The 22792-nt window shown below is 34.2% G+C and overlaps 1 protein-coding gene across 1 annotated transcript; it reads left to right on the forward strand.

Moving 5' to 3' along the window:
• The first annotated feature begins 826 nt into the window (after positions 1–826).
• On the forward strand, positions 827–21154 carry LOC149082533 (endoplasmic reticulum lectin 1-like). Its single transcript, XM_089235781.1, has 14 exons — positions 827–1191; positions 3655–3744; positions 5950–6030; positions 6880–6957; positions 7059–7116; positions 7282–7313; positions 10919–11139; positions 11916–12036; positions 12221–12430; positions 13740–13799; positions 15888–16000; positions 18921–18998; positions 19114–19192; positions 20568–21154. The coding sequence occupies exons 1-14, from the start codon at positions 1033–1035 to the stop codon at positions 20637–20639; spliced, it is 1452 nt and encodes a 483-aa protein (XP_089091907.1). The 5' UTR covers positions 827–1032; the 3' UTR covers positions 20640–21154.
• The last annotated feature ends 1638 nt before the right edge of the window (positions 21155–22792 follow it).

Below are 22792 nucleotides of genomic sequence, written 5' to 3' on the forward strand. Positions count from 1 at the left end.
TTACGACCCTGCTACTAAACCGAACATGCAACCCGCCTAGTCGGAATGTGCGTGTATGTGCTCTGAACCTAACGTGAAGTACCGTTTCCCAGGAATGCTTATGATGTGTTGCTCATCAAGTGCTGCCATCTACCTTCTGGAGCACACAACTCAGCTTTTTTTTTTTTTGGTCGTTGTGCATGAATGAATGAACGCCAGGGGCTCTGCCACCGGACTTATCCCGTTGCCGAGATCTCTTCCAGCCCAGCTTCGTGGCAGAGTCTGGAACAAAGAGAGTGCACCTAACTAGTGAGTGTAGCTAGTATTGTGCTTAATATTTCAGTGCTGCCATCTATACTTCAAATTGTGAATGATGTGTAATGATTGAATATTTGTTACGTTGTAGGCCTGTTGCTCTCTGTGGCGAGACTTTTTAACGGGAAGATCGGCTCGCATTCGCGCCTTGAAGTTGGGAACCACAGAAAACTAACTTCAGCCGACCACCACTGTGGCGCCGGTGGTTCTCGAACCCGGATCCTCGCAATGCGAGTCCGTCACTATGACCACTCGACCACCACAGCGGCTTGCTCGTTGTGCAGGTGATCGACTGATTACTGTTCTCATTGTGAAGATGCCAGACATGGACTAAATACGCTGCAGCATGGCAATATGTATGCGTTGGTGAAAGTTGGCGAGGTGTGAAATTTTATTGGAAATCTTCACAGACCGGATTGTCTGCCGGAAATATGGTCCAGCAAAGCTCTTCTTGATACGGAATGATAGGTCAACGACGGAGCATTCCTTACTAGAAAATTATACATTCCCAACAACACGTCGCCTCTAGCTCAGCTATTTAAATTTTTCGCAAGTATGAGCAGAACTTCTACGGAAAGCAGACGGTGTGTCAATGTCGTGGCTGTGATGTAGAAGTCTCTACCGCTGATTGTGTGCGTGTGTTTGGCTCCATTTCATGGTCTCAGTTTCTCGTTGCAGACTCTTCGTGGTGTCGTGAAAAAAAACAAAACATGGACATTGTGTTGTTGTTATGATAACATGGCCGATTATTGTTTGTTGTTGTTGTTGTTTCTTCTTTCGGTCGTCGGCGTGTGTCACGTCGTCGTTGGAACGGATCCAGAATTCGTTTTGCCATCCGAGAGTCGAGTCAGGATCCAAATAAACTGGCCCGGGCCTACCTCGCTTCAAGAGAATGAGGTGAATCGCCGTTTAAATCATACTCAATGTAATGCATGTTTATCATCAGTTTGTGTGATTTTAACTGACAACAATTCGATAAGTATCTGAGCATCAATTGAAACTTGACATATATTTATGGACAATAATCAAATCACTCACGGAAGTTGCAATTGATGAAATACAATAACACGCTACACTTCCCACCCAGTATTATTAAAACATAGCTGATGCGAAGATAAACCCAAGAAAGAAAATTCAACTATCCTTGCGGGGGAAATCTTTCTTTCCCGGATTTATCTTTGTATCGGTCAACTGTCACAACCTTCGTAGTAACAGGCTCATCTTTAAATAAGTCTCCATCTGGTGGCAGTGTCAGGAATTCCTAGCTTTTTCCTGAGTTAGGTTTGACTGTCTGTGTATGGGCCATTCAGTGCACGTGAGCTCTAACGAAAGAGGATTCTGTAGTCTTCAGCGCTCATGTGGCAAGTAAGAGGACGTAGGTTTGATTCTCCGCAAGGCTTGTTGGATTTTTTAAAATTAAGAATATAACACTTGTGCCATGGAAACAAAGTCCTGTTAAGTATTTGTGTGCAATGCTTGAAGGAATTTTGGAATTTCCCTCCAATCTTTCCTCATAATTCTCGCCACAGAGACCAACTGGCCTACAATGGTGCAATTAATCAATCATTATACTCTTGGTGAGAAAAATTGATGACAGATGGCAGCATAAGCAGTACACAAAAACAAACTTCATATTAGGTTCGAAACACACATTTTGGCATGTACTAAATTGGCCCAAATTCTGTAGAGGAAGTGTACGAGGTACATGTATATGGTTAAGTAGTAATAGTAGTCTTTTGTCATATGAGTAAGCTGATAACTGGCACATTTGGGGAATGGATGTCCTGAAACCATATATGTTTCGGACAAATGTCCTGTAAAGACAGCTACTCCTGCATCTCGAAAATTTTAGAAATTCTAGTAGTTTTCCATGGGATCCTGTAACTGCTGTTTGAATTTGAAATTCCAACTTTATCCAATTTTTGTTTATCAAATTTTGAAATAATAGATTGAGATATGTCATATTTTGACACCACATTGTTTTTATTTAATCCAGCGGCAACTTGAAAATGATCTTGAGCTTTCCTTTTTTCAAAAACTGTTTCCTTTCGAAGCCGCTCATTTTGAAACAGAAGAAATATGAAACATTCTTAATGTGAAGCGGTGCCTTTTATGACCTCGAGTCCACCCCGAATTCTTTGGGTTCAATAAAAATATGATGGTGGGATCGAATCAAGGTACACCAGCTAGTATACAAAAAAGTAATGAAAATATCAAATGTAGACCACAGACAGACAGACATGACCACTGACCGCCCAGAGAGGCCATCTTGGGAATGTAGACCACATTTTTTTCACGCACTGTATTGTTTAAAATTTCATGCAGCAGGTGTGAAAATTCAGCTCACGAAGGGACTAATTTCTTACAAGACATTTTTCCTTCCTTAAAAAAAAGAAAAGAAATCAACATCTCAAATAATAAATATCTTCACAACGTATTGACAAGTGGAGAGCGACATTCATGTCATACTAATTTCATAGTTAACGTGTGCATTCATATCAATGGAAATAAAAATCACAAAAATGAAAAGATCGTAATTTGAGGCATTCATTAACCAAGGTATCACTGTAATAACAATATCTAAGTTATGAAGAAAACTGTGATTCAGGAGTTAAAAAACTCAAAAACATGATTCCAGAACAAAACACTGGGACTCTTACAAATATTACAATGACCCTTTTTTTTACGTTGAGTCCACCCAGAATTCTTTGGGTTCAATAAAAATAGTGATTGTGGGATTGAATCAAGGTACACCAGCTAGGATTCAAAAAAAGTAATAAAAATGAAAATATGAAATGTAGACCTACAACCTCAGAGAAAACGAGTTCAGAAATGTGGTATTCGAATGTGAGAAAAACGAAGGTAACATACTATGTATAAACAGTATAATGAAGACAAATAAAACAAGCTTTAAAATTCTAACCACATTTCAAACGGTACGCTCATCAGCACAAAAGCTGATTATTACTAGTGACCTCTAGTTATGACTTCACTTCAAGTTATACGACCTCTAGTTATGACTTCACGATTCCAAAGCAGAACAACTGTGAAAAAAAAGGGGGAAATGAAAATCTGCAGGCTTAAAGAACTAGTTGCCCAATGAAAAAAATACCAAACAAAGGTTAATTTAAGGTTTAATTAAAGGTTAAAGGTCCTTAAAAAATGGTTAATAGAAAAAAAATTTTAATGAAACTCATTTTATCATGATACCTCGCATTGATCTACCTCCCACATGAAATGCGAACATGTAAGGTCAAAAATGTCACTTTTTCCATATCTGAAGGTTTGCTTTCAGTCTGGTTTTGCTGTAGCAGGGCTGGCTTCATTGTATTTAATTGAATTCTTTTTTTCTTTTTCTAGGAGCAAGGAAATGTTTTATATTTGACATCAGTTGACCATGAGCGATATAAATGTTTTTTACCATCTTCAGAGGAAAAGGATGAAAGGAACGTAAGTAATATCTGTTACACTGTAAATGTGATAAATCCAGTCATTATGCATAATAAACAGTTATTATGCATAATCTCCAAGTATTTTGGTAAAATTGATAAATTTCCATAAATTTATCACTTTTATTGGCAATTATGAAGTGTACCCAAGTGTCGTTGGTGAATTAAGTAGGCCTACTAAAAAAATTATCACTTTTACTTTTGGTTATGCATAATACCCAAGTGTTGCATCATTTGTAAACATGATAAATCTTACTATATGATATACTAGTCATGCTAATTCATACATGTATTGTTACAATAATGGTACAATACTTTATATCGGAGTCCAACTCTATTCATCACACATCCTAAATTCATGTGGAATTCTTTCATATTTATAAAATTCACCAATTACACTAAGGCAGAGGTTCTCAAACTGTGCGCCCTGGTCTGCCTCGAACCTTTGTCAGAGGTGTTAGCGAGCAGTGACTCTGACAAAGGTTTTTCAAAAAGATTCTTTGTTAAATGGTTCTAAGGAGCCGGCGAAGCTCGCGGATGAGCATTGAATGGGAGAAAAAGGGCACTGGATGGAAAAAAATGTTTGAGAACCCCTGCACTAAGGTAATTATGCATAATCCGTAAATTTACCATAACATTGGGATGTTAAATTGACACCAGTGTTGTCACATTCATTTGTTATGGTTGATTAAATCATATTAAAAAATTTATCAGAATTTATTATAAATTTTCAGATATACATTGCGAAATACGTAATTTTGATACACTGTAAAATTCTAGAACAAACTTTTAAAATCATGCACCTCCTTCTACACGGGTTCTCAAACTTTTTCCACTTGCGGCACCCCCTTATCATAATCAACGCTTATCTGCAGCTCACCAGATTAGTTTAACAAAGGATCTCTTCAAAAAATCTTTCGACCACTGCTGCACAGTGCACATTTTCAGAACCCCTGCCCAGAGGTGGAGATAGATTTGGAAGTCTGGGGAGCATGTCAATCATCTGATGATGATGTCAATTCATATATACATTCGATCAGTCGACTCCACCTTTGATGCTGCCCCCCCCCGCATCTCTTCCCATGCCCTGCCTTAAAATACTATGCGCCACACAAATCATTGCCACCAGGTATGAAAAAATATAATTTTTCTAAAAAAAACCATTTATGTCTCAAAGTTATTTTCCCATTCATTCAAAGTACACCCCCAAATTACATTAGTGCTTTGTTCCAAGTCAGATGACGTAAGTGGAAAAAAGATGCAAAATTAAATTACACTTTCCACTGTAATGCTCCTAGGGGCAAGGGAAATAAATTTGCATATTTTAATAAATTTCAAATTCTCTATATTTGTCCTTTGTTTATGTGACTTTCTCTCCAAAAATGCAAAAAACCTTCAAGCTTTGTTGAAAATGCATCTAATCGAGAAAAAAACCATTGTTTGTATGAGACAATATAAATAGGGGTGACGCAAGTCTTAGTATTACTGTACTTAAAATTCCATATTTATTTTAAATCTTTTTTTGCTTTAAGCCTTTGTGCGTGTGTTAAATATCCCTTTCAGACCCTGGTGCTACAAATGTGAATTGCTTTTTCCTCACTGCAAAATGTTTTTCTTTTGACCTCAGGGATTTAAGCCCTGACTTAAAGGATTGTGTAAGCTGTCAGTCGGGAACATGTACTTTCATATAGGTGAGTATGAACTTTCAGGGGGGCTTTCATTAGAGGGCAGCACTTGAAATTAAACTTTCAGGGGGTTTTTAAGATGGATTCCAGGAGAAAGTGCCTCCCTGAAAAGTGTGAGGTATTGTATAAAATTTAGCAATAGAATTCTGGACAAAACTGTATGTGAAGATGAATATACCCTTCATCATCTTGGCTGAAAAAATTTGAACATAGTGAATTATTTCTTCACAAGAAAATGTAAATTTAAAAAATAAATGAAAAAATAATGATTTTTCTGACATTTTGTATTTTTAATGCATTTCTTGAGTATCAAAAAATGAATGCTTGGGTCTGAAAGGTATATAGTGCACCCCCTTCCCCCCAAAATAAACATGAATCTATTGTGGCCAATAACTTACCATATTTTTTGTTCCCATACAATTTCTTTTCTTTCTTTTGTGTATTTTTGTTTATGTATTATGCTAAAATCATGCACATTTCATTTTATTGAATTTTCTATCTATTTCTGTTGTCCCCCATAGGCATCATCTGACAAGTACAAAGGAGAATCTCCTCTTCAATTATTAAAACCAATTTTTTCTCAAATTGTGTGTGCACTCAAGGCAAGTTACTATTTCTCTAGTTCAATATCATGTTCAGGGACAATTTTATTTCTCACATTCTCTAATTGTTATCATTAATTCAAATGATTTCTTTCGTGTTTAAGGCCTGACATAAACATGCTACTTTTTCGTGCTGCTAAGTAGCGTGTATCGTGGGCCTAATTCGTAATGGAAAATGTTATTAAGTAGCATATTTTAGAATAAATGCTGAAATAGGTAGGCGTATAGAAGACACACAAAATGCATTAGGTACTATGCAAAGCTCATTATTCATGATTTTGAGTTCATTTGACTAGAATTTCTTTTAATGATAAACAGAAGAAAGAAAAAAGCACAACTTTTATATAATTATAGTTACGTGAGGATTTATTGATACTGATACAGCTTTATATGCTAAGATTTTTTTCTAATGTGCAAATTATAAATCCCAGGCTTGTAACTCCTCCTTCCCAATATTTGATTCCATGAAATAATACTAAAGCACAATAGAAAAAAAAACTAAATCCTACAAAAAAAGCTGGTTAAATTTTTAAGTTAAATGCTAATATTGCTGAATTACCATATTTTAATGCATATAAGAAAACCCCCCTAATTTTTTTCAGCTTAAAAATTTGCAAAAAAGCTTTTAAGATGCATGTGTAATACTGCTATGCATGTATAAGAAACCTCCTCCTATATTTTTGGGACCTAATTTTTGGGAAAAAGGGGTTGTACAAGTTAAAATATGATATATTGAGAACCTTATATTTTTCAAATGTATTTTCAATAAACAACAAAATGTTTATGCTGCTCCTTATATTTTTGATATTTAAAAAAAAATTCATGTAGAAATTTTTTTTTCAAGATTAGATTGAATCATTTTGGATTTATGAACTGTGCCATGGTCATTACATAACACAATTTCACGAAGAAAATTCGGGTAAAGGTGTAAGTAACTCTTATTATTCTATAACTAAGTAAACATTTATAGTACTGTTTGGAATCATTTCTCTTCTGAATTCAGAATTTTTTCAATTTTTAATTTTCAGAAAGTCAGGCTGGAGTACTTTTTAGGGAAATTTGATCTTGAAGCTGCTTTTGCAGAAGGTAAATTTTTGTTTATTTTGTATAAATAGATCATTTGCATGTATATACATTTTTTTGTTATGAATTTCATGAACATTTGTTATTGTAAAAATCTGTTAATGGTGGAACTCATTTGAAAAATCAAACTGTAACTATATATAATAACCCCTCCCCCCTTTCTTTCAGATCGCTTGAAAGATGAAAATGAACAACTAAATGTAAGAAAAGAAAATTTTGTTTTTCATGTTTTCACCTTGAATGCATTACATGTAGCGGTATCATTGGTGCATCATCTCAAACACATTTCTTGTATAGTCTTGATCAATCATTAACACTCTATCAATATGTAGATAAAAATGTCATTTCTACTGATTCATATACAGTAGAACCTTTCAAATTCCTTGAACTAGGTGTTTCCATAATATAGATCAAATTTAATTTTGAACCACAATTTCTAAATTAAAGTAGAACATCCCAAATCTGGACGGATCTATAATCTGGATATTTCAGCCAAATATTTTTTTTTTGCTGCAAACTGGAACTTTTGATTTTTTTCCCTAAATTCTGTTTTGGATTTTTCTAATACATTGGCTAATTTATTTCTTTTTTATACCACTTATTATTGGTGTCCACTGTGATTTTCAGGTTTCTGGGAAACAATGATGGCACCTGTGCATCTCAATAAATGTGATTAGTCAGAATTCAGTTTTGACCAAAAGAACTTTTTTCATTGCATTTCTCTGTGTTGTACAGTTAACCTTAGTGTGTTCTATTACTTTTCTAGCAATCTATTATTTTCTGTGATTATTTAAGCACATTTTCAAACGTGTCTCAAAACATCAGGTGATGTAGCAGGCACATGATACAAACGAAAACATGATGCTTTAAGTATACGTGAGAAAACTGAGCTTTTAAAAAAACTAGAACATGAAACACCAAGTACAATATTGTACACACAAGCACTGATATTCAGTTGGAAACATGGAATCTGGAAAATCTACTGTTTGCAATCTTCATAAGCAAAAAAGAAAAATATTCTTTCAGTTTTTTAGGATCCGAGCAATGACTGCAAAAAAGTGTTTAAGAAATAAGGATTTTCTTTTCTGTGAATAACTAGTAATGTGATATGTAATTTAGAAACTATGGTTTTTAAATTAAATTATCTGTTGCTATACCCATATATAGGCCTATTGCTTTATTTATTTTTTCAAGAAAAATAGGAATCAGTTCTCAGAGAGGCAGATTACTACTTTAGATATGAAACATGGGAAATGAATATATATGAAATTGATCCATAATCCAGAAGATTCCTTTATCTGGAATCACCTAGATCCAGAGAAGTCTGGATTTGTGAGGTCACACTGTACATAACACTACTAGTAAAAAATATATTTAGTATTGCATGCATCCAAATTTTTTTTTATTCTTCTGAAGATCATTAAAGGTAGATTTTCTGATTCCATATTTGTCACACAACATTTGCACTGGTTTTCTATGTTCTAGCTTTTTCAAAAATGTAACTTTCTCACATATACTCAAAAGCATTGTTTTTTCATTTGCATTTTGTATCTTCCACATCAATTTACATTTGCTGCATGTTTGGAAAGTCACTTAGATAATGACGGGAAATAATTAAACCCTATACAAGGTCTAAAACACTAAATGTAACTACTGTACAGCGCAGAGAAATGAAATGAGGAAAGAAAATTTCTTTTTACCAAATCTAACGTTGATTAAATCCCATTCATCGAGACATGGAGGTGTTATCATTGTTTCTCAGAAGCGTGCTACCTGCTGCCGACACAGTACATAAAGAAAATGTGTTACAAGAAAAAGTATAAATCAGCTGATATATAATTGAAAAAGCCTCAACAGAATTTTAAATAAAAAAAGTCATTCCCTGGTTGAGAAAACATTCTCAGCAGAAGTGTCCAACATTGGAGAGGTTATACTACTATACCACACATGCACCTCATCCATATTCCTCTGCTGGAGAGATTCTACTGTATGAGGTCTTGAATTTAATTTTTTTTAAATGCGTGTATGTATGTAACCCATATTATTTTGCTGTCTGAACCATGTTTTCCAAGTGAATAATTGATCATTTGTCATTATCCAGTTGGAAAACATTGTATGCTTTGTGTTTTATTAACAACTCATTTTTGCTGCTCCTCCAGTTTGTAACTGAATTGTGCAATATGCAGAGTTGCCAACTACTATGGATTGTCCATAGTTTCTACGAACAGCCGTAATGAACTACGGAGCTAGGGGAGACACTCTCTCCCCTAGCTCCTTCTTTATTTCCTAGTACATTCTTTGAGTTTCTTGTGGTGTTTTATTTATTTTTATAAAATTTCATCAATCTTTACTCTAACGATGAATTCCTATACGCATGTGAGAGTTCAAGAGAAGACAAACTCAAAGCCAATTCATTTTGTCGGTGCATGGAAGATAATACAACCTCTGACAATAAAGTTCGGTGAATGAAGTCAGAATGGCCGATCTGGCGATCACTGGCGAAGCAAAATGCTGCACATGCGTAGCGGCAGGTGTTGACCATCTGCCGCCACCGTTGTTCAGTTGAGCGTCATTTGTGTCCCATGAAAGACTTGTTTTACAAAGTGCTTGTTTAGTGCATTGGTTTTTAACTGATGTCTCAGGTACGACCCTGAAACGAAACGGCAAAGCATGGAATGGTGTTCTCCTGCATCACCTCGTCGGAAAAAGGTCAGAGCAGAAAAAACACTCATCAAAACGATGCTAATCGCCTTTTTTGATAGTCAAAGCATTATCCACAAGGAATTTCTACCTGAGATCGGAATTCATCGGGAACGACGATGAATGCTGCAAGGTACATTGAAATTTTGACCCGTTTCATGAAATGTCCACGCAGGGTACAACCTCAGTACGCACAACAAGGTTCATGGTTTCTTGTTCACGACAATGCTCGCCCTCACACAGCCAATATTGTCAAACAGTTCCTGGCAAAAAGGGGGGGGTGCAAATTGAGCATCCACCATACTCGCCAGATCTCAATCCTCCAGACTTCTTCCTATTTCCATGATCAAACTCGCTTTGAAAGAAAAGAGATTTGACGATATTCCTGACATCCAACGAAACGTGACGAGGCTTTTGAACTCCATCCCAAAAGAAGACTTCTTGCAAAGTTTCCAGGACATGTATAGGAGATCTCAGCTGTGCATAGTAATGGGAGGTGACTATTTCGAAGGACAGTAAGGTAAGTTTTGTTAACATTTCATCTACATTAATGTTACAGGACTATTCACCGAACTTTATTGTCAGAGGTTGTATGTAAAGCGGCATCTAAACCCGCCACTCAACCAACACCTTCTATGGCAGAAAGCCTCCTTGCGAAGCTTCAGTGCTGTCACTAAAGTCACCCATTTCACATAAGGTGCCTTCATATACATATATCATATATAGGCCTATAAAGGGCTTCTAATTTCTCTCTCTCACCTATAGTCATTGCATATACTGCAAAAAAAGGTTTAATTCTGGTGACGAACAAAAAGTAAAAATAATTCTTGATCAAAAATCAGGATAATTTTTTTTTTTTTAATTATAAATTTATGTTACGAATAAATTTTTAAAAATGCTGTGATACACACTCGTAAGACCTTTGTAATTTCCAAAACTGATTGTTCCATAGAAAAATATGAAAAAAATATTGAAAATTTGTTGAGCAAATGCAACATCATTCAAAATGGGTTAACTATGTATAATGAGAGTATATGTGATTACCTTCGAAAATGTTGAACATTTGATTCTAATATTAACATTGAAATGATTTTTTTGTTTCCAGCTGCCTACAGTGCAAGTAGAAGATGCTCAACTTCCTTATTTTGCCATTAATATGACAGATGGGACATTCTGTGAAATTAGTGGTAAAAAGAGATTTGCTCGAATACTGTATGTTTGTCACCAGAAGGGAAATAACATTATTTTCTCGCTGAAAGAGACATCCTCCTGTGAATATGAGATCATTGTACTGACCACAGTTCTATGTGTACATCCTGCATTCAGGTAATGATTTCACTGAGACAAATTATGGTTGTTTTAATCAAATGAACATTCATTGTTGAGTTTTATTTAGTATATTTTGTACTGTGAAACCTTTATATAATAATATCCAAGGGACCCGAGAAAAGAATAATTTAAACAGGATTTTTCATTATAAATGAAATGGAATACATAAATAGTTTGAGAAGTGTGCCATGATTGGAAAATGATAATTATGAATGGTGATTATCATTATAGATGGTATTGTTAAACATGATTTTTCTGTAATAGTATTTTACTTAGAATCATGAGATTAAGCCTTTCTTGGAATCATGTTAAAGTGATCTGTGCAAAATAAAATTAAACTATCATAATAGGAAGATGGGGGGGGGGGGGGAAATCAGTATCATAATGCACTGAAGATACCAAGATTACAGAATATACAGTACTAAGATTTCAGATTTATCTATGAAATGCAGTAAAACCCCCTCTTAATGATCACCCTGTTTTTTATAGTGAAATAACCATTTCCCTTCTATAATAAAAGTATGCATTTCAAACCCCCTAATTAGCTGTCACTTTTTTTATGGACAGTTTTTTTTCTGTCCCACGGGTGTTTGCAAAAGAGGAGTTTCATTGTATTGTAGTTCTGTAATCCAAATCTGATAGTGTTGAGTCTGTACAGTCAAAGATTATTGGAAAAAAAGAATAAAATATTTGTATGAAAAGGTAAATGAACATCATTTTATACCAAAATTTTTGTCATTATAAAATCATCTTATGAAAGAGTTATCGTCTAGGAAAAAGTACTTCTCTGAAACAGCAGTGTATTGTCATCCTGTTGATTCATCTCCAGCAAAGCCAAAACGTCTAGAAAAGATGGAGACTTCGATGAAACATGAAATGTTCAAACCATTATTGGTGAGTTTTTCTCAAGAAAGAATCTTATGGGCTTGACTCTACTTATCACTTGCTACATGATAAAGTGTGTGGATAATAATTTGCTATGCACAAAACATTATAAAGTGTCGTTAGTTTATACAACAAGAGTTTTTTGTGGGGAAGGAGTGGTTTTTGTAGGCAATTAATTTTTCTTATCTTGCAGGGAACTGCTATTCTGGAGGAGGAGGTTGAAACAAAACCAAAATCACAATCGTTGAAAGAGGATGCAAAAGTATTACAAGAAAGAGCCAAGGTAGCCAAAGTAAAAATGCAAGATATAGCTGCAGTCAAAGTGTCTGAAAAGACAGCTGAACCTCCACATGACGACCAGTTGATAGATGATTTACTTATGGGGAAATACTGTCTACGAGGTGTAAGGCTTTATTTTAATTTCACATAAGTCATAGTCTTGAATTTCAAGTGTTGTCTCTCATCACTGTGTTAAACACACCCAACAAATATTTTATGACTGTTTTAGCAAGTCTTTACTTTGATTGGGTTAGTGAATGGTAAATAATATATATATATTTATTATTGTGTCATTGTCAAAGTTATAAAATTAATGCTGATTGTGTATACTAATCCTGACACATGGTTCCTGTCAGACACTTCCTAGCTGTCCAGCAGACATAAATAGTGCCACTGTGCTGTCATGTAGATCCAGGTTCGAACCCCATTGGCGTCACGGTGTTGGTTGGATGAATTTTTTTTCCTGTGATTTCCCAACTTCAAGATCTGCATGCAAGCCTGTGTTTGATTTGAAAAGTCTCTCTCTCCAAAGAGCAAACAGAGCTCCCAACATGATTCTTACATAACACGAAAATTCATGTGTTTGTCATTTTCACTTATAAGTATGGAAGCTAGTAGGGTAGCCTCACTCTAACAAAACGCATATAATTCTGACCACATAAATGTGTTAGGGTCACACATACACACACAACTTGTTCCAGCATGTAACAGTTCATTAGAAATCCCCAGAGATGCGTGTGTAGGATTACACATAAGTAGTATTAGGTAAGAGAGAAAATACAGCATCTCATCTGATTGAGTTTAAAAAATTTAAATTTGAAAATTGATTGTTTTTTTAGTAATATGAATTCAATTGATTGAGAGCATGTTCTTTTGGGCTTGACTTAATATGTTTTTCAAACTTTCTGTACATTTATTTTTGAAAATTATCCACATCCATATGTTTAAAAAAACCTAGAATTTGTCAAATAAAACTGAAGTTTTCAATTCTCAAACTTATTTATCACATTTCATTGCCTTCCTCCCAGTAGTGAAAAATTATGTGGTTGATATATCTTTTACTATTGTTTCCTTGAATAGATGTTAAATGAGAGTAACTTTCATTGATCATCTAGTTTGTGCCATGTAACGATGAGAACAATAGTTGCAAGCAATATATCTATTTATATCCTATTAAATTTGAATTTATAAATGTTTAATTGGTTTTTTTTTTCATTTTGTCAACTCATCTTTTGATAATATAAGAGTTGAAATCAAAAGAAAAAATATGGTAAATTCAGTTTAGTTATTTATTACCTTGTTATTTAATGTACTAAATGCTTAAGGATATTAGATATACAGTTATTGTTAATCAAAAAGAAAAATTCATAAATTTGCAGAATGTAGCCTACAGGGTTCATAGCTTATGTTTTATGCATCTGTTTTTTTAACAGGGCGGTGGTTGGTGGCGTTATGAGTTCTGCTATGGAAAGCAAGTCAATCAGTATCACATAGTAAGTTATGTACTGGTCATGTGATTTTTCATGTAAAATTTGAGAATCATGGTTGTTACTTCAGTCACAAAATTGTATAATTTAAGTGAGGTTTCGTGCAAAATTAGCAACTCATTAAAACTGTAGTTGTCACTTCTGAATTGAACTCATTTGATTATAGTCATTTCATGAGAGAATTGCATTAGTCATGAGAAATCTCTATTGATAAGCACTTGGTTAGTTCCATCAAATAATATTATGCACATAATTTATGATCCTGCGAGAGCTTTGATCTTCAAGTTATTCATGTATTTCCTACAGTTATCTTGTTAAAATTTATTTTTTCCATCACGTAAATCTCAAAAGTTAGCCTCTCGAGAGATATAATCAACGAAATTCAAATATCAAAATAATTGCCCTAATTTTTGTGCTCAAGGGCACATTTATTTATTTTCTTAATATGCTGTCAAACCTTGTTAGGAAAGTTTTAGAAAAAAATACTTCATGCTAACTGAAAATATATCAATTTTTTATTATGCCTAAGGGGCCGTTCAAGTATTATGTAAGAAAATTTTTAACCATTTTTGACCCCCCCCCCCCCCGCAGCAAAACTCTGACCCCCTTGTCAGCAAAATTTTGTCATCACTGCCCCCCACCTCCTAACGCATGTTATTGGTGGAATCAGAAATGTACGAGGGAGGGGGCTCGTGTGCCTCCCACCCAGACGGAAATTTCTTTTTTTTAATTCAAAAAATATTTAAAAATCTCCGTCCATGTCTGTGTTATACTGAAAGTCTTGCTTCTTGCTCTGCTTGTGTTATAGTAGACCAACTCTTCCCTCTTGCAGTCTTCCTCTATTTTTGTCATATTCTTTCTAACCTTAAAGCAGAATTTCTCATTATAAATTATAATAATTGCTATGGCAAATACAGTGAAACTTGTCCATAATGATACTGTAGAGACCTAGAAAAAATATTGTTATAGACAGGCTATCATTGTATACAGTTTAAGTATTTGTGCTCTTTTCTATTGGATAGGAATTTTGCCAGGGCCAAAGAAAATATTGTTATATGCAGTATCATATTCACACACACATAGGTTTCATTGTAGTTCTAGCAATTTCTAGAATTGCATCTGTTCCTTTGGTTATGAATATTATTTAAAAGGTGTGTGTGCGCGCGCGTTTCCGTCCTATTCCAAGTTTTGCTCTGATTTATTTCACTGTCACACTTGTTTTTTCTTGAATATCATACGAACTTATTGAGTTCAGTCAGTGTTTTCCAAAACACATCTAGATGTGTGATTCACACATTGAAATATGATTTTACTGCACCAAATTTTGTTGAGCAGTCCTTTAAATTTAAGCTATTTTTTAATAGAATAATTTCTCTGTTTTTCATTAGAATAAATATGGCATTTTTTCTAATGAAAAACAAGTATCCCTCTTTTTGCAAAACTACCCTTCAAAATTTTGGGGAGGAGCAAGAATGTTCTTCAAAATTATTTTCTTCTCTGATAACAGTGTTTAGTGCAAGCAGTGTGAGTGTAACTGCTATGGCATTTATCTTTGAAACTAGTTTGCCCATTTCTAAAATGATTCACCTAGTCCCCAAATTCTAACCCATTCATTAATTTCCATATTATGGGTGGAGATACAGGAGGGGGGGGGGTTGCCACAGCATTGAAGTTAAAGCCGGCTGATCTAATGTATTTGCATATATATGAATTGACATCATCATCATGCCCTTCCCGCACACTTTCGAGTCTATTTCTGCCTATGCTCCATATGCATAGTGAAGTTTTCATGGATTTGTGCAGCAGTGATTTTCTATTTTGTATATTTTACAAAATTTAACACCATTTTATGTCATCCACTTTGTCATTTACAGAATGAGGGGCAAATATGGCATTGCAATACTTCACCATGAAGTATGAAGTCTGTACATTTTGAGATTTTAAAGCACTCTCTCACATTTAGTAAATTTTGAATAAAAAAACCTCTTGCTCATTAATTTCAGTGAGTTTTACATATATTTATGTTTCTGTGCTAAAACAAAATTTCCTTAAATAAAGTTAAAATAAGAAACTTCTTCCTTTTTAATGTTTCAGAATGATGATGGGAGCAAACTGACAGTAAATCTTGGTAAGTGGAATATGAAGAAGCATCTCAAATGGATAGAGGAGCATCCAACAAAGAAACCTAAAGTTGGAACAGATATCAAGTAAGTTGAGTTGCATCAAATATTTTCTTATGCATATATCTTTACCAAAACATACATGTTCTAGGCATCTCTTCACATTCACTTTTTCGTATTAAATTTCTCAAATATTTTATCTCATACTTTTTATTTAAAAATCATGCCTATAAAACTCCCAGTGTTCCACAGAATATGCTATTAAACCATCGCTATCTTTAAAACGAAAATTATTAAGTGATAAAAATTGTTTTTTCGGGTTCGAAGACCGTCGTCCGTTTGAGTTTGTTCTCAACGTTTCCCCAACACTAGTGGTTGGCATCATCAGGAGAATTGATAAACTGGATCAAAGTCAAGTTTTCCGGAGTCTCAGGTTGTATTTATGCACATAAGTGGCTTGAACTACACTATTGTTTTGTGATTGGTCAGTTGATTCTATGGCTGGCAGCGTATTGTAAACAGTTGTTATGCTGGTAGAACCTGATTGGCCGAGAGATGTGGAGTTATCTGATTGGCTGTTGTCATCATTCTGTTAAATTATTAACCTTAAAATTATTAACCCTTTAACATAAAGAGAAATGGGCTTGAAAGGCGAGGAGTGTATAGGATTATAAAGGTGTATCATATATACACACTACATCAGTGATACATTCCAAGATTAATGCCAGTGAAGGAAACAAAGTTGAGGTAAATTTTTCTACTGATAATAAGCTAAGTTCCTTGTCAAATGTTGCTACCAGGGTTGTTGATTTTTTTGATTATTTAAAAAAAAAATTGATTTAAATCAGATTTTTTTTTATTTTATTGATTTTTAAAATATATATATTACTAACACACTAGTCACTAATCTATGTTTTCTTTAAAGAATGTAACATTTAAGAAATTTAAACTTACAAAAATAATGGCTATTTAAAAAATATTTGCAAACTAAAGATAAAAAATCATACTTGTGAAATATTTCAGAACGTTTTATTAAGAAAAGGGGGAAAAAACACTTCTTGAATAGATATCTTACATCAAGTATTAAATAATTTTACCCTGTGTGAATTTCATTTGTTTTCCTGTGTGTTCATTTATTTCATTAGAAACACTAGTTTGGGATGCTTTGTCTACTCTTAATCTGTTTCGCTATTTGGAATGAACTGCACCCTTGAAAAAATCCTTTCAACACAGGCATCAGTGATTTGACTATAGTTAGCATGTTTACGAATATCATATTGCTCTCTGTAATTGTATTTTTACCCAAAACATTATAAAAACTATTCCACCACTCAAAATCAGACATTGTATCAACAACCTTAGGGTGAAAAAAATTATTTTTTTTTTAGCATGAAATGATTCTAACTTTCCCAAAAACTTTAGTGTAATTGCCAAGAACCCAGAGCCACATTTTTGTTTGATAAATTCAAGACCATTAATTCCCTATTAGAAATTAACACTGATGAACTTAGGATAAATCTGCAAAGTGTGCATCTGTTAATGATTGTTCATACATATTTTTATACTCTGATGACAAAACGTCTTTATTGTTTGATGTTGATGCTTCTTTTTATCTTCAATTCCAGCTTTTTCCATGCCAATACACATTCAGCTATGGAGCAGTTGTGTGTGTTCATTTGTACAAAATCGTTAATTTTGGCTATTGGTTTCAAAATTGCAATTATGTCCTTGACATTTCTTTTTGAATCAATATTTAAGATTTCACTAGAGATGTTACTGAGATCTGTGATCTTCACAAACTTTGGTAACAACTGACAAATTTTTAACATAAGATTCAAGAGAATCACAATAAGTATTCCGTCATACCTCTGCAGGAAGACCAATGCACTTCCACTTTACACACGATACCATGCTTTTGAGAGATGATTGCAGAAGTATCTAAATATACTTGTAAAATGCTTTGTTACATCAGTTTTAACCAAATCTTCAGCTAACAAGTTTAAAATGTGGGCAATGTACCAATATGCAAGTCCTAAAAGCTACACTTTTGAAACCATATTTGCAGTAACAAAACTTGGTATGTTACATTTGAAGTTTTGTTCTGTTTTCACTGAACTAAAAACCACATTTACTAAATAATTTCCAACATGTGATAAACCGGATGTGTCAATAGTATCAATATGGGTGGCTTTACCACACCATTTGATAATGAATAAGTTCTGTGTGTTATGTATATCTATCCATCGCTATGCAATTTTTGATTTTCTAAGTCTACTTTACATCCTCTAACTTCATTATTGTAAATCTTGGGTAACCATTTGTCAGCTAAATTGGTACGACTATGGTATCTCTGATATACATATTAATATATATATATTATAATATAAAAATATTTGAAAATATATTTAAATTAATTTTTTAAATAATTTAATAAAAATTTAAATCATTTTAGAGCTGCATAAATAATTTTATTCAATTACAAAAGATAATTTTTCATATCTGAAAAAAATTGATTTAAATCAATGGGATTTTTTTAAAAAATCAGTTGATTTAAATCACAAATCATCACTACAACCCTGGTTGCTACTTTAATGTATATTCTTGCTAAAAAGTTCACCGAAGATAGGTGAATATAATTTTGCCCACACACACACACAGAAGTTGGTTTTGTGTTTCCTGTTTCCCCTGAAATTTCTGCCATCTCAAGAGTCCTGCTGGGGGACAACTACTCCCACAAATACCGTATGCAGTATTATCTCAAGGAGGGAGGATTTTCACTCCTTTCTTCTCTTTTTAAAATGGGTCCATTTCTAATTCAACAAGGAGCTTAGTAAAACTGCTGAATGGCTTATTGATTTGTGACTTACTGTAAAAAGGGAGAAATTTTCCACCTTTTTGATTATTTGCACAGTTTAATGAAATGTTTTGAGTTTTACTTTTTTTTGAATTTGCTTTAGCAATTTCTTTTCTTAGTTTTCATTTACAAGTTTGTATTTATTATTTGCAGACAAGTTTCTCATTTCTACTTTGATGGGGAATTTTGCGAGGAGGCTGAGAAACCTAGAGAAGTTGAAGTCAAACTCAGGTTAATATGAAAATTCTTTTTGGCACGTAAAAATATACAAATGTCTTCTTTTATCTTTTTGATATATTTAAGAATTCATTTTAATCCATGTCTTTTTTTTTTTTGGTGTCTTCAGATGCAAAGAAGACCTTGGGCATCCCGATTCAGTGTCTATGTATTTGATGGAACCTAAAATATGTGAATACATATTGACTGTAAGTATATGCATTTTATGCCAGAGAGAAATGTATGCTTGAAGTTATTGATGTTATATTTAACAACATAAGTTGAGGTAAAGGTCTTCAATGATAATTGGTCCTTCTAAGGAGGAGGGGTAGATTTTCTTTATTCTTTCTAAATGTAGTTGTCATTTCAGTGTAACTGGAGTGTAGAAACAATTCCCTATTGGATATGCTTCTAGACCAGTGTTTCCCAATCTTTGGATGTTGTGGACCATCTATAGTGAAGGTCAATGCTCTGCTTACTCCCTTTAGCATTGGAATACTAATTTCAATGCCATCCCTCCCATAAAATGTTTTGTTTTTTTTAATGTATAATTTGCAGGTGATAAAAATTGAATAAGTTGCAATTTCATCATACAAAATGTGTCATTCATTGGAATGGTAACAAATGAAAATGAACCTGCAGACCCCATACTCACAAACCACAGGTTGGGAAAAAATGCTCTAGACATTTGCATGAATGCAAATTAACATAATTTTTTGTCTTTTAAGGGAAAGTTTATTCAATAAACTTCTTGAACTTGCGATGCACTTTTATATCATGCATGTTCTTCAGACAGGACTGTAAAAACCTGGCGAGAAAATTTGCGTTTGTATTTTGTGTCGTATTGAAACATGCTGGTTATGATCTATCGTAATAGAATTTGCATAACCTACTATGCCAGGGATGTCCAATTTTTTGGGTACTTTGCCACATTCAAAGAGGATAAAACCTGTTTGGACCTCATTGGGGAAAAAAAGTAAAATTTGCCTTGCCACAACACTCAAAATGCACGCAATAGCTGATGAAGCTGATTTTTCCAAGTCTAATAAAATAAGCATATGGTCTGTGCTTATCATTTCAGTGGCGGAATGTACTTAAAATCTTGAAACACAGGGCCATAACTAAAGGGAAGCAAGCAGGTTTGGTGCACCAGGCATTGGACTAGAGAGGGTGCCAAATTCACTCTATAACTGCTTCTACATTACACTGGGGCTAGCGGAGATAGACATGAGAGGCTGAGAGGCATGATGCCTATTCATATATATGTATATGTGGGCTTCCTAATTGACGATATCCCCCATATCTCAGTCTATTCACTGGGGTGCCAAAATGTATGCTTGCCCCAGCTGACAAAAAATCTAGTTGAAGCCCTGTTGAAAGTTTTAAAATATTTATTTATACAAATTCTATGTTAGGCCGTATGTTCTGGGTCACATATGTGCAGCAGGTTGAACATCCCTACCCTTTGCCATGTATGAATGGCAGATAACATGTAGAAACATTTTCAATATATACATGTATATACATATTTTTTTGTTCATGTTATAGATGTTGGCTGCTAATTTGTTTTATTTTTATCCGCAGGTTGAATCACCGGTTTTCTGTTATTTGTTGAAGGAAGTATACAAAACTGAGTGGCCCTGGCCCTCGCTTTGATCTTGTTGCCACATTTGTTCAAGGATTTGATTCATTTGCCTTGCGTTGGACCTTGAGCTTGACAATCTGTCAACAATACAGGAGGGAATTCTTGAATATTCTGTGATATAATAAGCTGAAGTCATTTTAATTTTTTTTTTTTGATATTTCGAGAATGTTACAGCTTTAACATTCCATAAAGAAATATTTCCTTAACGCACTTCCTTTTTTTTCCCTTCCAAGATTCAATTCCCGACATAGGATTTTCAAATATATAATTAATTACTTCAGGCTACTTAAGTAATCTAATTAAAGCAATTTTTCTCCGGTATATTTATCACAACTTGTATTTTTGATAGTCTGAGCTACTTTGCGTATCTACTACTTTGTATAGGATGAAATCGTTTGTACATAATCCACCTCCATGGATTCTAAAAAAGTGTTGCGATATTTCTTGTATCACACAGAAAAAATGTAAATTACCTAAGTGAAATACCACCAATGTTATTTTTTACATTAAAAGCACATATAAATCACTGGTCACCTTCTCATTGTGAATCTTATATGTATGTCTTGGTTGATGGGAAATAAAAACGAAGGTTTTTTCCAATTGATGGTTACACGAGGACAGGCTTGAATCCAAAGAGCGAGACGATGGGAAGGTGGGGAGGGGCGATTGCACAAGAGCTTGGAAGCAAAAATAAAACCTTATGATTTACCTGCCTTAGTTTTCAGTAAATAAGTTGCAATTAAAAAATGAGACAAAGTTGATATAGTAGTTGCTAAAAGCTTGTACCTTTGGCTTTATTGTGATGGCTGTAGACACAGGTTGTCACTGCAGCTAGGTGTGGTGTGATGATAAAAAGATGGTTTCTGACACTGAATAACTATACACTTGAATAACTATTTTGCATTAATTTACAGTTAACACATCTGTGTCACATGGTTAGAGGCAAAATATCAGGACGAGCGAGTGACAAATTGAAGAGAATGAGCAGGAAAACTGTTCTTTTTCCTTTTTTTTTTCATACTGACGTCATGTGTCAGGTGGGTGCATGGAAAAGGTTGAGTGACACCACAACTTCTCTTCCCATTCAATACAAGATTCAACCATAGGCATTTTTATAAGTGGACCAACTGAGTTGAAACTATTGAAGATGTTTTATCGATATTTGGATTTGCAACATTTTTGATACAATATTTTGAAATTAGTTTCGAAATTTTGTAATGAAAACTTGGTCCCCAATAATACTGCCCTTGGATTCAGTGATATATTATTCGTAATAGGCTATCAATATCTCCAGCCTATAAAAAGCCATTATAAAATAAACACTTTTGTTAAAATGACTGGACCGTTTATAGAATATACGGGGGGGAAATAATTCAGTCCCATGAAGACGAATGACTTACCTGACACACAGATCTGGAGGGTTTCCCTTAGTCGATCTCTGTTTTGTTTATTTTAATGTGATATTAAGGATTTTCTGCTGTCAGTAAGTGCAAAAATCATGTTGATTATATACAGGAGAGAGTTACCGTCTCTGAATAAATACTTAACAACCCCAAAATTTGGCCTTTAACCAGTATGCCTATTTCCACTGATCTGACTTATAAAGCCCTGTTCACATAGGGAAATAGAAAAATTGGGTTTAAAACCCACTTCAAGAATTTTCACCAATGACTGCTCTCCATTTCTTTCGTTAGGGATCATTCAAGTATTATGTCAGCATCAGGATAGGAGATTTCCAATTTGTTGATTGGGGTGGGGGGAGGTTGGATGATGCTTATGTCATCAACCACCGTTTATAAAAATATAAAATATTCTTAATGGAATCTTACTCGGTGCGCCAAAAACAAGAAAACTCTTTCACTAGTTTGTGGGCACCTATACTAACATTCTCCCTAATGATAAATACCTTATAGAGCCACTTCAGCGATATCTAAATGTTTCACGGATCCTTCCAGTGCTCAGGAAATGTCTGGGCCACTTAAGTGAACGAGAACTGTGCAATGCATCACTCAAGTAATCTGTAATTATGTATGTATTTAAGATCACTCAAAATAATCTGGGAATGTCCCATGGGTAACTTGAGTGATGTAAAACCGCACTGGGGGGATGCTTAAGTGCTCTAAAATTGTGCCACATGCCACTCAAGGGATCTCTAAATGTGCCA

The sequence above is a fragment of the Pholcus phalangioides genome, unplaced genomic scaffold, assembly GCF_987345545.1.
Source record: "Pholcus phalangioides strain wild (caught in Gottingen) unplaced genomic scaffold, Ppha-v1.0 ptg000009l_1, whole genome shotgun sequence".
NCBI classification, from domain to species: Eukaryota; Metazoa; Arthropoda; class Arachnida; order Araneae; family Pholcidae; genus Pholcus; species Pholcus phalangioides.

Excerpts from the sequence above, each read along its gene's own strand:
- LOC149082533 (XM_089235781.1), top strand. The coding sequence starts at position 1,033 with ATGGCCGATTATTGTTTGTTGTTGTTGTTGTTTCTTCTTTCGGTCGTC. Across the intron at positions 7,117-7,281 it reads TGAAGCTGCTTTTGCAGAAG|ATCGCTTGAAAGATGAAAAT; the intron begins GTAAATTTTTGT and ends CCTTTCTTTCAG. Across the intron at positions 12,037-12,220 it reads AAATGTTCAAACCATTATTG|GGAACTGCTATTCTGGAGGA; the intron begins GTGAGTTTTTCT and ends CTTATCTTGCAG.